General features: G+C 54.5%; 1 protein-coding gene across 1 annotated transcript; it reads right to left on the reverse strand.

Annotated features, from left to right (window-relative positions):
• Positions 1-1268: 1268 nt before the first annotated feature.
• On the reverse strand, positions 1269-13602 carry TAS1R2 (taste 1 receptor member 2). The gene is made up of 6 exons (XM_056123610.1): positions 13421-13602; positions 11058-11358; positions 8259-9020; positions 6822-7031; positions 3464-3587; positions 1269-2197 (listed from the first exon to the last, which is right to left on the reverse strand). The coding sequence occupies exons 1-6, from the start codon at positions 13600-13602 to the stop codon at positions 1269-1271; spliced, it is 2508 nt and encodes an 835-aa protein (XP_055979585.1).
• Between the last annotated feature and the right edge of the window lie 2061 nt (positions 13603-15663).

The following is a 15663-nucleotide window of genomic DNA, read 5'->3' on the forward strand; positions in this document are numbered from 1 at the left end:
CTCTGCTCCTTTGATGGCCCTGCAAGGCAGCTGGGACTCCCGTGTAGAGGCAGCACTGTGTGAGCTCAGGGAAATCAATAATTGGCCCCACAATGGGCTCAGGGATGGCTCAGTGGCCGGGCATCTACCTTGCAGGCATGAGGTCCAGAGCTGGACCCTGGGCACCACTCCACATGTTGAGTGTGACCCAAGGTAGTAACACTGCAGCCCCCGAGGGCCCCAGCCAAGGGTGCCCCCCTGCCATATGCCGACTGGTGAAGCTACAACCAAGATGTCTGAGCACCTCGACCCAAGGTGTGTCACACCACCCAAAGGAAAGGGAAGAGGGACAAAGGCGCCCCGGGATCAGACCCGAGCTCTCTGCTGCCACGGGTTCTTTCTCAAGGGACTTCTGGAACCAAGGACACAAAGTCATTTCACCCCAGTGAGCTTTAATGATGAGTGTTCAATGCTCGCCCATTACTCAAACATAACGGCCACCTCTGAGCCTGAGCTCTGGGTGGGGGGACCTCTGGGAGACTGAGACTGGCTGACAGCTAGTGCTTGATGCCAGGGGTTCGCATCAGAGGCCACCTCCTCCCAGGCTGGAACCCCCCCCCCGCCCCCCCCCCCCCCCCCCCACGGCTGAGTGAGAGGAAATAATGAGCCTAACCTGCAGAGACCCACTGTGACCACCAGAGGGCAGCTGTAGGCTATGAAATCAGACGCAAGAGGTCGCCTCCGGTGATTTCATCTAGAACGGGTTTTCAAAACCACAGCAACCAAAAGGAGAAAGAGAACAAAAGGGAATGTCCTGCCACGGGGTGGGGTTGGCGGGGGGGGGGGGGGGGGGGGGGAGGGATGCTGGAAGCATTGGAGGTGGGGAATGGGCACTGGTGGAGGGATGGGTACTCAATCATTGTATAACTGAAACCCAAGCACAAAAATTTGTAAGTCTACAACTGTACCTCATGGTGTTTCACTAATAAAAATTAAAACAAAACAAAGCAAAACAAAACAGAACGGTTTTCAAGTAAGTCCCTGGCAGAGAGATGCAAAGGCTTGGGGAAAGCGTGGACACTCTTAGGCACCCACCATTGAAGGAGGAAACCACAGTCAGCAGACAGAGACTCTCCCAGGGGTGTCAGACTAGAGACCAGAAAGCAGTGAGTTCCCCACGTCCATCTGCAAATGAAAGAGCAAGGACCCTCCCCCCCACCCACCCACCCAGGACACACACACACACCACCGTCTTCCCTCAGTCAGACCCTCCTTCCCAGGGCGCCGGGCTAGTCTCTCCCCATGGTGTAGCCCTGAATCACGCTGTTGAAGTAGGCCTGGGTGTTGCGCTCGGGGTGGCAGAGGATAGTGTAGCACTTGGGCCCGAAGAAGCCCAGGGAGAAACAGAGGAGGTTGAGCACCGTCACCAGGAGGTCCAGGAAGGTGACGAGCACCCCCTCATAGACCGACATGAGGGTGCAGAGGGAGACGGACGAGGCGAAGTAGGTGGTCATGCAGAAGGTGATGAACTTGGCCTCGTTGTAGCTGGTGGGCAGCTCCTTGCCCATGTAGGCGAAGCAGAAGCCCAGCACGGACAGGAGCAGGTCCAGGCCGGTGTTGATCAGCAGGCCCTTGCTATAGCTGGGGTTGCAGGAGAGGATGAGCACCTGGGGGTTGCCGGGGTCAGCCCGGGCCGAGAGGCCGGTGGGCTTGCTCAGCATGTTTCCCGCCACCATGGTCACCTTCAGCAGTGCCATGAAGGCCACGAAGAGGTAGGGCCCGTGGTAGCGGACCCAGTAGTCGTAGGCGCGCGGCAGGCGGCGGGCCACCTTGAAGACGCAGATGATCTGGAAGGAGCGCACGGTGGTGCAGGCAATGCAGATGGTGAAGCAGAGCGGGAACAGGGCCTGGCGGCTGAGGCAGGTGGGCACGGAGGGCAGCCCCACGTACAGGGGCACCAGCGTGTACGCCCCCAGCAGCGGCACCAGCATCAGGAAGCACATGGGGCCTCCGGCCGAGCGGACCACGGGCGTCTGGAAGTGCCTCCCGAAGAGAAGCAGCGTGCCCAGGGTGCTGAGGAAGCCCAGGGTGGCCAGCATGGCCACGAGGAGGGTGGACGCCTCGTGCCACTTGAGGAAGGCCAGCCGCCGCGGGAAGCAGGACGTGTCCTTCCTGTGCGACCACATGTTGTGTGGACAGGGCTGGCAGTCGTACTCATCTGGAAGAGTCCACCGCCACTGCTGTCAGCCACAACAACGTCCCCACTCCTACTTCCTCCCGCCCATGTGATGGCCCTCGGGGCCATTCCTGCTGACCCTACTGACATGCCCAACACTGACCCCCAACACTGACTCTGCCAAACCCATTTCACAGATGAGGGAACAGAGGCTCAGCAGGCAAAAATCACAGAAGCAGTGAGTTGGAGAAGCCAGGGAAGGTCTCCTTGACTCAGAATCCAACAACTGTAATTCCCTCCTTCCAAGACCCCAACCTCCAGCGGAGGAGATCACTGGCCAAAGTTTATTGGGGGGCTGGAGAGACAGTGCAGTGGGAAGGGTGCTTGTCTTGTACAGGGCCGATCTGAGTTTGCATGCAGACACCCCCTAAGGAACCCCCAAGCCTTGCCAGGAGTTATCCTTGAGCACAGAGTCAAGAGTAAGTCCTGAGCACCTCTAGGTGTGGCTCAAAAACAAAACAAAACCAAACCCAGTAATTTACCCAAATTCACCCAAAATAAGTTTTGGGGTGTGGTCACTAAGAATTGCTCCTGAAGAGGGAGGAGCTAAGATCAATCAAACCTACAGTTCCTGGGGCTGGAGCCATAGCACAGCAGGTAGGGCATTTGCCTCGCACACGGCCAACCTGGGTTCGATTCCCAGCATCCCATATGGTCCCCGAGCACCTCCAGGAGTAATTCCTGAGTGCAGAGCCAGGAGTAACCCCTGAGCATCGCTGGGTGTGATACACACACAAAAACAAACAAACAAACAAACAAACAAACAAAAAACAACCCCTACAATTCCTCACAGATCAGCTTGTGCTGGACACGTCCTGTGAATGTGATCATGCAATTAAAACAGTATTGATTTTTCTAATCAAAGTGTCTCTGTAATCATCACCAAGTTACCAGCACACACCCTGAGCTACGGTAGGCGTTGGGGGGGAGAGGGGCCAGGGCTAGGTCAGAGAAACCCGCTTCTGCTGGACAGGGTCCTTCTCTGTGCGGCCACTCACCGGACACCACTCACTCACTCACTCACTCACCCGCTCCTTCGCCAGGCATTCGCTGGCCCTCCAGCCCTGGGGGTGTGCGGGGAGAGACCCTCTCCAGCCCTCTCCCTCCCTCCCTGAGTTAACTCCTGTATCTGGTGATGCTCAGTACAAAAAGATCCACACAGGCTTCTGGCCTGCGGACACTTGCATCCTCAGGGGAGCCCCCGGGACGCCAGGTTGGGGGGGGGGGGGTGCAGCCTGCCCACCATACCTGCAGTTTTGTTGAGGAAGGTGCCAGGGAGGCAGTCGACACAGTGGAAGCAGCAAGGGTGGATGCCCACGGGCTTCTTAATCTGTCCAGGCTCACAGTCCTTGGAGCACATGGATATGGGGACCTGGAGGGGACAAGACAAGACACCCCCTTCTCCACAGGCTGGACCTCCCTGCTGTCTCCCGGTGGTGGCGGGGGGGGGGGGGTCAGGTGAGACCAGCTCTGGAGAGAGGGAGCACACAGAACCACAGCACTGCTCGGGTCAGAACCGCAGATATTTGCACAGAAATATATGCCCCCAAATGCTGCTCAGGTGAGAACCAGGGGGGCAGTTCAGGAGTAAGTGATGAGTTGCTGAAGAATGAGCCTGGGGAGCCTTCACAAACCCCAAGAGTTTTGTAAGCTTAAATTCTAGGAGCCTCACCAGGTTTTCAGGGCAAAGACTGGAGAAAAAAAACTTAAGCTGGGGCCTGGAGAGGGAGTCCGGCAGGTGAAACGTTTGCCTGGCATGCTGCCCACCCTGTCGACTCTCAGCATCCCGAGCACCACCAGGAGTGATCCCTGAGCACAGAGCCAGGAATAAGCCCTGAGCACTGCCAGGTGTGGCCCCCAAACAAAAACAAATAAAATCTTACCCTAGTTTCCAGAAGGCTGAGCGTGGAAAGTGAGGAGTTTAAAATACACTCAAGGCTCTCTCCACCCTTGGAGGAGCCCGTGTTCTCTCTGAGCGCGCTCCTCTGTCTCTCTTAACTCTCCACTCCCCCACTTATCCGCTTATCCCTTTCTCTTTCTCTCCAAAAAAAAATCAGTTACTTCAAAATAAATAAATTAAATTAAATACACTCAAGGGGCTGGAGTGATAGCACAGTGGGTAGGGTGTTTGCCTTGCACGCAGCTGACCCGGGTTCGATTCCCAGCATCCCATATGGTCCCCTGAGCACCGCCAGAAGTAATTCCTAAGTGCATGAGCCAGGAATAATACCTGTGCATCGCCGGGTGTGACCCAAAAAGCAAAAAAAAAAAAAAAAATACACTCAAGTCCTCTGGTCTAGAGAACTAAAGGCTGCTCACAAGGACACTCACTGGGGGCTGGAGCAGTAGCACAGTGGGTAGGGCGTTTGCCTTGCATGCTGCCGACCCAGGTTCGATTTCCTGGGTCCATATAGGATGGTCCCCCGAGCATTGCCAGGAGTAATTCCTGAGTGCAAAGCCAGGAGTAACCCCTGAGCAATGCCAGGTGTGACCCAAAAAGAAAAGAAAAAAGCCACTCGCTGACAGAAGAACATGAACATGAAGACAGTCGATGCCTGACCAGGCCCCTCTGGCCTTCCTATCCAGCTTAGGGAGGGGGCCTGAGAAGCAGGTGTGAAGGATACATCCCAGGCCACTGGAAGAAAGGGACTGAGTCATAAGATCATTCTAGAAGGCTGCCCTTTCTCGTTCCTCAACACTGCCTCGTCCGTATTCTACAGTACAAGTGATTACAGGGAGAGAACCAAAAGGCTTCGTTGTATGTAATAAAGAATCGCTAGGTTAACCCAAATCAACCATGGGAGACCAAAAGACTTTTCAAAAGAAAACACGAGAGAAATTTAGCCATTGTCTTAATGGCAACAGCAAATAGTGGAAAAAGCCCACTCCTAGCTCAGTAAATGTCAGACTCGGTACTGAAAGTTGATTGGCCTCAGTTCTCTTAACCAAGATGTTATGTCTGACTTTCACCAAAAAAAAAAAAAAAAAAAAAAAAAAATTTTTTTTTTTTTTGGCATATGAGAAGACAAAGAACAAAACAAAACCCAGAAGAGGCCAGCCAGGCAGTCAAAGAAGAGTTAGGCCATAAATCACGTCTCGGCCAATTTTAAGAGACAATCCCACCACAGGATGAAGTTACGATCAGTAAAGGATCACGACGATCACGACCATCCTGGGTATGTATTGCTGGGTCAGATTTGTATTGCTCAATTTCTAATTTTTTGAGAATCGTCCATACTGTTTTCCAAAAGGGCTGAACCAGTCGGCATTAAAAAAAAAAGAGAGAGAAGAAATAGTTTTGATCTCTCACAAAAGGGAATGCCCTGCCACAGAGGCATGGGGAGTGGGAGGGATACTGGGATGGGTGGTGGTGGAGAATGGGCACTGGTGGAGGGATGGGTGTTCGATCATTATATAACTGAAACCCAAGCACAAAAATTTGTAAGTCTATAATTGTGCCTCATGGTATTTCACTAATAAAAATTTTTAAAAAATAAATAAAAATAAAATAACAGTGAAAGAAAAATAAAAAAACGATGGGATAAGCTGTGTGGCCTCAGGCAGGTCATACAGTCTCTCTATGCTCCGGTTTCCTCATCCATAAGCTAGAGAAAGCAATAGCAGCTACTGTCCAGAGGTCACATGAAAATGGACACGCGTGAGCTCCATCACTCTGTACTGTCTCGGTCTGGAGCCCCCCTCTCACCTGAGAACTCCAGGTCACCCTTCTCAAGCAGTTGGGAAAGGGACGCCCCACCCCCACCCAATGCAGCAAGGAGTAGAAAATCCAGGCCAGGGAGGCAGCTCTGCTGTTTGGCCCCTGAACAAAAACACAGGCCCATCTGAGATTAGTACCAGGAATTCTGCTCCATGGCTTGAGGCCAGCCACACATGCTAGGGGAAAAGGGAGCTCAGATAGAGAAGGGAGCACCAAATAAAGGGTGTTGGGAGGATCCTCCCAGGATGGGAGAAGCATGCTGAAAGTAGACTATAGACCAAACATGATTGCCACTCAATGCCTCTTTTGCAGACCACAACACCCAAAAGGAGAGAGAGAACGAAAGGGAATGTCCTGCCACAGAAGCAGGGTAGGATGGGGGGATGGGGGGTGGGAGGGATATTATCCATGGTGGTGGAAAATGGGCACTGGTGAAGGGATGGGTACTTGATCATTGTATAACTGAGACCCAAGCACAAAAATTTGTAAATCTACAACTGTACCTCATGGTGTTTCACTAATAAAAAAATAATAAAAAAATAAAAAATAAGTAAGTAAAGAATAAAATAATTGATTATTCTTAAAACACACACACACACACACACACACAGGCCCATGGGACCGGAGCAATAGCACAGCGGGTAGGACAGCTGACGTGCAATTTGCCAACCCGAGTTCAATCCCCGGCCTCCCTTATGGTGTCCCAAACCGCACCAGGAGTGATCCCTGACCGCAGAGCCAGGAGTAAGGCCTGAGCACCACCGGGTGTGGCCCAACAACAAAAGAGACCCAAGGTGCCCGTTATTAATAATGAGTCTCAGGTGCCCCCCCCTCAATGAGCAGGCCCTGGCCGCGCCCCCACCCTGCCCTGCCCAGCCAGGAGCTGACCCTGTTTTGGGGGGTTTGCCACGAGATGTTCTGGAAGAGCTTCAGCCGCCGCTGCACGGGGCAGTAGGACGCCACGCTCCGGAAAGGGTTGTGGCTGGTGTCCCAGTGCCACTGGACGATATCCAGGCTCAGGGGCAGGTCCCCCTGGTGGTTGAAGAAGACTTGGTGTCCCAGGAGGGTGAAGTTGACCTTCTTGATCTCCTGGAGGAGCTGGAAGGACAGGGAAGGGGGGCTGGCATCGGAGGGCAGGCCGGCCAGCCGCCTGGGAGCCGGAGGCTGGGAGCTCCGCAGGGCATGGGCCTCAGCCCTGACACCTGCCCTGAGGTCAGGGGCAAGGTAGACCTAGTTTCTCAAACCTAGCCAGTTTCCTCTTCTGCAAAGTGGGAGCCACAGAACACTCATCCTCTGGGCTGCAGAGCAATAAATGCGTTTCTCAGCGGTAGGACTTAGAAGAGAGTCTGTCTCATATGGACTCCTGAGCACCACCAGGAGTGATTCCTGGGTACAGAGCCAGGAGTAACCCCTGAGTATAGCAGATGTGACCCAAAACAAACAAAAAAAGAGGAAGAGAAGAGGAAGAAGAAGAAGAAGAAGAAGAAGAAGAAGAAGAAGAAGAAGAAGAAGAAGAAGAAGAAGGAGGAGGAGGAGGAGGAGGAGGAGGAGGAGGAGGAGGAGGAGGAGGAGGAGGAGGAGGAGGAAGAAGAGGAGGAGGAAGAGGAGGAGGAGGAGGAGGAGGAGGAAGAGGAGGAGGAGGAAGAGGAGGAGGAGGAAGAAGAGGAGGAGGAGGAAGAAGAGGAGGAGGAGGAGGTAGAGGAGGAGGAGGAGGAAGAGGAAGAAGAAAAGGAGGAGGAGGAGGAAGAGGAGAAGGTCTCAAACATCTTAAGCCCTTATGAGGGCTGTTGAGATGATACAATTCGCTCTCCCTAGAAATCTCCCCACCACCCCTCAGGGAGCCTCTACTTAGGTTCAGAGTGCAAAGCCTCTCTTATTAGCAAGGGACAGTCTCAATGGAGAATCTCACATAATGATTACATTTACTTTTTTGGTGTGTGTGGGGGGGGGGGAAGCACACCTGGCGGTGCCAGCCCTGCCCAGGTCAGGGGTTACTCCTGGCTCTGCACTCAGGGGTCACTCCTAGTGGTGCTCAGACGTCTATGGGATGCTGGGAATTGAACCCGGGTCAGCCAGGCGCAAGGCAAACGCCCTACCCGCTGCACTATGGCTCCGCCCCACCCCCTCGACATTTCCTAAAGAAATTTTGTGTGGGTACCATGAAGAACTGATTCTGCTGTGCCTGGCAGGGCCCTTCCTTTCCCTTGATGCCCCCCAGACCCAAATCAGCCAGCCAGCCAGCCAGCCCCTTGGTTTCCCCCTGAGTCCCCCACCCAGGGGTGCAGGGGTGAGGTGCACCCCGCCACCCGCTCCCCAGAGTCTCACCTGCCAGGGGTAGACCACAGCCTTGGGGCAGCGGGTCTGGGTGCAGCGCAGGAGGCCGTGCAGCGCGTGCGCCACGGCATAGACCGCGGCGTAGACGCTGTAGACGACGCGCTCGCCCGAGAGGGTGAGGATGCCGCTGAGCGCCGCCGCGGCGCTCCGGCACTGCGCGCACTCCTGGTTGCAGGTGCCGGCCCCGCCGTACGCAGGTGCGCGCGCCTCCCCGCGCCGGCGGAACTCGCTGAAGCCCGGGATGGGCACGCTCCGGGTGGTGATGCCCAGGAAGGTGCCCGCGCGGCGCACCTCGGGGAAGCCGTGCAGCACCGGGTCGATGGCCCAGGACTCGGAGGCGATCCACACGGTGTCCTTGAGGTTGCGGCTCTGCAGCACGCGGAAGAAGCCGTGCAGCGCCAGGTCGGGCGCCAGGACGACCACCACGCGCGCCGTGCTGCGCCACAGCTTGTCGGCGATGGCCTCCAGGCGCCAGCGCTCCTGCGCGCTCGGGTCCCGGCCGGGCTGCGGCGTGGGCAGCACCTCGTGGAAGGCCACGCAGATGCGGTGCTGCGCCAGGCGCTCGCTGAGCAGCTGGCTGTTCTCGCGGCCGTAGTCGTCGCCGCTCACCAGCACGATGACCCAGTTCCAGCCGAAGTGGATCATCAGCTGCACCATGGCCTCGACGTGGTGGTTGGCGCCCGCCACCGTGCGCAGCAGGGCCGGGAACAGCTGCTTGTCCTGGAGCCGGTCGCTGATGGCGCTGTAGGTGATCTACCAGAGGACAGGGCAACCCTGGGCGTTAGCTAGAGTCTTCCCGGGCCACCCCACACTCCCTCTTACCTTGGCCTGACTTTCCTCCGGCTGGTGGTTCCTGGTGAGGAGAGAGTGCCAGCCCTGTCCAGGGTTAGGGGGTGACGCCTAACACCATCATGCAATAACTCTCCAGGAGAACCTGCTTTGGGCCTGGGCCTGGGCCTGGGCTGGGGGAACCACACCTGAGCTAGGTGATGTTCGCTGGCATCTTGGTGGGTCCATCTTGGTGACCCTGCTGGGTCAGGTGGTTTCCATCACTGCTATGCCCATCACCCAGTGACAGGTACTGAGTACCTACTGTGTGTCCTGAAACACGCAAAAGCCATCTGAGCGTCATTTATTTTTTTATTTTTTATTTATTTATTTATTTATTTTGCATTTTTGGGGCCACACCCAGTGATGCGCAGTAACTAAGGTTACTCCTGGTTCTCAGAAATTACTCCTGGTAGTGCTTGGGGGACCATATGGGATGCCAGGGATCGACCCTGGGTAAGCCATACCCCCTGTACTATCTCTCCGGCCCCTGGGCACCATTTAAAATGGTGATATCAGGAGATAAAATAGGGGTTACAGTGCTTGCCTGGCCTCCCACTGACCCCACTTGGAATCCCCGGAACCACAAAGGGTCCCCCAAGCACGGCCAGGGGTCACTCTGAGCACAGGTCCAGGAATAGCCCAGAGCACCACCAGGTTTTCCCCTCCTCCCTGAAATAAATTTTTAAAAACTCCATAAAGTATTGTGTTGAGCAGGGCCGTGGCTCAGTACCAAAGCCCATGGCTTACATGCATGAGACCCAAGATCCAAACTTGGCTCTCCTTTCTCCAAGCCGCAGTGCGTCACCCTCTTGGCCCTTCCTGCAAGCCTGACCTCCCCGCCCCTGATGAACACTGCCGTCCAGTCATTGCGACCTCAGCCCCCCTCTACGCCCCATTGATTGGATTTTTACATTTCTTTTTCTTTCTTTCTTTCTTTCTTTTTTTTTTTTTTTGTGTGTGTTTTGGGTCACACCCAGCAATGCTCAGGAGTTGCTCCTAGCTCTGCACTCAGGAATTATTCCTGGAGGTGCTCGGGGGGACCATATGGGATGCCGGGGATCAAACCCGGGTCTGCTGTGTGCAAGACAAACGCCCTCCCTGCTCTGCTATCTCTCTGGCCTTGGATCTTTCCATTTAATGGTCATCTCTCCCCACCACAAGATGAGCTCTAGGAGAATTGGCTCTTCTGCTCCCTGTCAACTGCACCCCCAGCATCCAGGGTGCTCTGGGAATATCGGTGACATGAATAAATGATTTCCGTCCTGGAATAGATGCTTTCCATAGAACATTCACGTTTGTGGAGCACCAGCTACAATGTTGGACCCTGGCCAGTGCACCTGACAAAAGGAAAAAAAATTAACAGCCAGAAGCACCCTGTGTTGTGCTGTGTGCCAAGGCCTGGGCCAGCTGTTCTGTAATGCGTAGACTCTGCTCTGCTGGTTCTGAACTAGGGTTTGTGATTGTGGTGTTGTCGAGAGTTATGATAACAGTAGGAACACCAAGATCACTTTTTTGAATACCTACTGGACCTCCAGACAGGATAATGTTAAATACTTCCTGCATTTACTTTCTTATGCAAGATGCCCGACATAATAGCACATACATTTCTGAATGCCTACTGAGTGTTAGGAACCCTCCCCTAGCTTTCATCTTCAGAGAATCTTAGAGAGGAACTCTTAGCGGCCCATTTCACAGGTGGAAAAAAACTGAGTCTCAGAAGAGTTGAGGTATTTCTCAAGATTTCACAACAGCCAAGACTCAGAACCAAGGTGTGCTTCCAAGCCCCCATCTGCCTGCAGCCTGCTGTCTTGACCAAGTCAGGCTGACCTTCTCGAGTGGGCTTGAAGTCCTGACCCTCCTTCTGCTCCTGCTCCCATTTCTCTGGACAACTGCTCACCCACCTCCAACGCCCCCCCCCCCCCCCTGCAGGCCCCTTCTCCCAGGATCCCACAGACTCACCTGAGGAAGGAGTAAGAGGGAAAGGAAGTGGGCCACAGTTATAGTGGACTCGGAGCTGTCAGGGCCGATGACGGCCACCACGCGGGGCACATACTGGCTATAGTCCTCCTGGATGGGCAGGAAGTAGTCTTCCTGCGCTAGGAAGTAGAGCACGGGCTGGATGCTGTTGGAGTTGTAGCAGATGTCCACCATCTCGTAGCCTAGCAGCACGCCCGGCAGGAGGGTGCTACGGTTGTTGATCTCCTCCACCGCGAAGCGCATGGCCTGCATGAGGTTGTAGCCCAGCACCTTCATTTCGTACCTGGAGGGGCCACGAGAGGGCAGGGCGGGGAGCCCGTCCAGAGTGAGGAAGAGAGAAGGAAGGAGAATGGGAGGGGAGAGATCACCCAGCCCTGCTCTCAGCCAGAGGAAAGTCAAGACTTTGCTCCAACCAAGCCACGCCAGAAGCTTCTAGCATTTTTACCACATTGTTATCACATTGTTGTTCCTGGGCCTGCTCAAGCAAATTGATGAACAATGGGAGGACAGTGCTATAGTTGTCACCATACCACAACTCTAACACCCCCATGGACCCTCTGACACTATGAGGGCTAGGATCACAAATAGTTGCTACCAGCACTACCAACATCCCTGTGACCTCTGTCACCAAACTACTGGTGCTCACCAATGTGACCGCCATTACCAATCTCACTGTTGCGATTATTGCCAACATGATTACCACATCACCTTCTGTCATCACCATCACCATCACATCCTCACCATCACCCCATCAGCACCACCATCATCACCACTGTCACCATGACCACCACATCCTCATCAACACCCTCATCAGAACCACCATCAGCACCACTGTCAACACCCCCATCAGCACCACCATCATCACCACTGTCACCATGACCCATCATATCCTCATCATCACCTCCTCAGCACAATCATCATCATCAATCACCATCAACACCACCATTACTACCATCATCTCCACTATTACTACCATCATCACCACCATATTCCTCGCCATTTAATTATCATTTGCACAATGCTCTCAGCATGACTATCTTTGGAGCTAGAGAGAAAGAAGAGTGGGTAGAATGTTGCCTTAAATGCATTTGACTCAGGTTTGATCCCTGGTCCCCTGATATGGTCCTCCCAGCCCACCAGGAGTGATCCCTGAACACAGAGCCTGAGAAAGCCCTGAGCACCACTGGCCCCTAAACCAAAATAAATAAAAATAAATATTAAAAAAATTAAGAAAAGGTTACCATCTTCATCACCATCACACAATTGGGTTCACCAACATCAGTGACCATCATTCACCCACATCAGACCACCTAACATCCTACTTAGGTCCATCACTGGCCACACCACTGCCCTCGCCCTTCTCAAGCCAACATTAGAGAGGTTGTGCATTTCTTAGTGCAGGACCTGGATCTCTGTACACTCTGTTCTTCCTTCCTTTCTCTCAGAGTGCCTTGGCCTCTGTACGAGGGTTTCTTTGTAAGCCCATTTTAAAATCCCAGGCTGACCGCAGTCCCACAGCCTTCACAATTGCCTGAAGATGCTCCCTGAATCTCCAGGGCTCACAAGGCAGAGGGCAGGGGAAAACTGCGTGGTCCCGGAAGCCCCCCTGTGCATCCAATCAGAGCTCTGGGGAAAGCCAAGCCCCCCCACTCCAGTCTGCTACAGAGGAACCGCAGCTGCTCCCTAAAGCAGGCACCTAGTTCCGAGACCGGTCCTCACACAGACCCGTTGGGAGCCCCTCAGCGGCCGAGGTGGGCAGGTGGTTTGATGGTCTCTAAGACAGCAGTCTGCTCGAACATCCCGTGGCTCTATAAGGACCCAGCACAGAAGCAGAGCAGCAATAGTGCAGCAGAGAGGACACTTGCCTTGCAGTGGCCAGCCCACATTCCATCCCCGGCACTCCGTATGGTCCCCTAAGCCCACATGAGAGTTGTGACCTTGGGACAGAATTGTTCCCGAATAGAATTGCTGAAGATTTCAGTAGTAGGCATGGGGTGTTCTCTGTAGGAGCCACTAGGAAGCCGCCAAAACCCAATTCTGTCTGCAGTTCTTTTGTTCATTATTTTTGCTTTATTTTAGGGCCACATCCAGTGATGCTCAGAGCTTACTCCTGGCTCTATGCTCAAGGATCACCCCTGGGTACTCAGGGGCCCATAGATGGCTTCCGGGGATCGAACCTGGGTCAGCTGCTCGCAAGGCAAATGCTTTAATCTCTATATTCTCTCTGACTCTCAAGGGCAGCACTCGGAACACTTGCTGCTGGCCTCCCCAGGGACCACAAGACCGTGCCTGGCTCTCCCTGCCCCAGCCTTGCCGCTGAGTCCAGGCCCGCTCCAGACACTTACTCCTTGCACTGGGGCACCTGCAGGAAGCTGAGGTGGACGGTGTCCTTTACGTTGGCATGGAGACTGAAGAGCCCACCCAGGAGGTAATCTCCTGCTAGGTGGAAGTCCGAGTCTTGGGCTGGCTCGGCCAGGTTCTGCAGCAAGAAGAACAGGCAGCAGACAGCCCTGGGCTGGTGCCCCATGGCTCCAGAGTAGGGGGGGTGGCGCCCAGAGGTGCCTCTCTGGAGACTGGGCAGCTGACACCTGGGAACTACAGAGACATTTACATGTGAGCAGCCACGGTTCATCAGGAATGGGGGAATCACGTGGGGACAGGCGGCTGGTGAGGCTTTGAGGGACGGGGGACTGGGAGGAGACTGAAATCATTAGCATGGTTCCTTCCTTTTTCTTTTTCTTTTTGGGCCATACCCAGCAATGCTCAGGGGATACTCCTGGCTCTGCCTTGGGTGGGATTTCTCCTGGCAATGCTCGGGGGACCATTTAAGATGCCAGGGATCGCACCTGGGTTAGCTGCGTGCAAGGCAAATGCCCTCCCCACTGTACCTTGGCTCCAGGCCCAGCATGCTTCCTTCTTGGGGTTCCAGTGGTCCTGGGGAACCCCACTGGAGGAAGTCTGTCCCGCAGATTTGGCCGCGTCCTCACCTGCAGCCAGTTGGTCAGAGACTGATGTCATCTCCCCACCCCCTCCTGATGTCCTAACTCTGGGGACCCCGGGACTCAGGCATGCACTCACAGCAGGATGCAGAACAGGGTGGCCAAGAGCAGAGCTTCAGAGCCAGTGCCAGTTAGCTGTGGTGAGCGTCACAGGTGCCCCGTGCCCGCCCGCAGCGGTGCTCAGAGCAGCAGCTGTGCCCTGCGAAGCGGCGGGCAGGGAAGAAGAGATCCGAAGTCTGAGGGCACAAGATTCACTCAGTGGGATTGTCACTGATCCCAGCTTGAAAAGGAGGACGCTGTGGCATGGGTCTGAGAAGACATTCATCTTAGGTTGCATAACTAGGGAGAGAGAGAGAGAGAGAGAGAGAGAGAGAGAGAGAGAGAGAGAGAGAGAGAGAGAAAGAAAGAAAGAAGAAAGAGAAGGAAAGAAAGAAAGAAAGAAAGAAAGAAAGAAAGAAAGAAAGAAAGAAAGAAAGAAAAAGAGAGAGGGGAAGGAAGAAAGGAAAGTAGGAAGGAAGAGAGAAAGAGAGGAGAAGGAAGGAAGGAGGAAAGAAGGAAGCAAGAAAGGAAGGAAAGAGGAAGGAAGGAGGAAAGAAGGAAGGAAGAGGAAGAAAGGAAGAAAGGCGGAAGGAGGAAGAAAGAAAGAAAGAAAGAAAGAAAGAAAGAAAAGGGAAGGAAGGAAGGAGGAAGAAGGAAGGAGAAATAAAGGAAGAAAGGAAGAGAGAGAAAGAAAGAAAGAAAGAGAGAGAGAGGAGAAGGAAGGAAGGAAAGTAAGAAGGAAGAGAGAGGGGAAGGAAGGAAGGAAGGAAGGAAGGAAGGAAGGAAGGAAAAAAGAAGGAAGGAAGAAAGAAAAGAAAGAGAGAGGGGAAGGAAGGATGGAAGGATGGAAGGAAGGAGGAAGGAAGGAATAGAGGAGAAAGAAAGAAAGAACGAAAGAAAGAACAAAAGAAAGAAAGAAAGAACGAAAGAAAGAAAGAGGGGAAGGAAGGAAGGAAGGAAGGAAGGAAGGAAGGAAGGAAGGAAGGAGGGAAGCTGGGGTGGAGAGGGCTGGCATCCTGCCGGAAGTCGTGGGACTGAACCCAGAGGCGAGCCCCCGAGTTCGCCGCCAGGCTGCCTGGGCTGACCCCCATGTCACTGACATCTCTGAACTGGGCTGTGAGCACTTCCCGGGCAACCCTGCGGGTGTGGGGGTGTAGGTGCTGGGCCCCACCCCCAGTGTGAGCCCACTTCAAGGCCAAGGTGTCGGAGAGGGAGGGGTAGGTTCTGGGGCACAGTGTCTGTCCTGTGTGGGGGGCTCAGAGGCCCCGGGTGCTCTGGGGACTCCCAGCAGTCAGGCTACTCAGCAACGCTGAGGGGTCATGGGAGGGGAGAGGACGGGGAGGAAGAGGGTGCCTCAGTGAGCTGGGCCCTGCGGGTACGGCCCAACCCTGGGGCAAGGGCCGGCTTGGCCCCCTGCAAGGACAGGCTGGGTGCAGGGGCTCAGCCAGGGGCAGCTACCCCAGGAGGAAGCAGAGCACTGGGCCCTCCAGGGTGCGGCCAAATGTGCCAGAGCTGACCCACACACTGATCCTCCACACGCTGGGGAAACT

This window comes from Sorex fumeus, unplaced genomic scaffold, assembly GCF_029834395.1.
Source record: "Sorex fumeus unplaced genomic scaffold, SorFum_2.1 ptg000047l, whole genome shotgun sequence".
In the NCBI taxonomy this organism is placed as follows: Eukaryota; Metazoa; Chordata; class Mammalia; order Eulipotyphla; family Soricidae; genus Sorex; species Sorex fumeus.

What these genes read in the sequence shown, in the direction of transcription:
- TAS1R2 (XM_056123610.1), bottom strand. Translation starts at nt 13,602, where the DNA reads ATGGGGCACCAGCCCAGGGCTGTCTGCTGCCTGTTCTTCTTGCTGCAG. An exon ending in CAGGTGCCCCAGTGCAAGGA is followed by an intron (nt 11,359 to 13,420) that starts GTAAGTGTCTGG and finishes TGGCCCCTCCAG; the next exon opens with GTACGAAATGAAGGTGCTGG. An exon ending in CTGTGGTCTACCCCTGGCAG is followed by an intron (nt 7,032 to 8,258) that starts GTGAGACTCTGG and finishes CTGTCCTTCCAG; the next exon opens with CTCCTCCAGGAGATCAAGAA.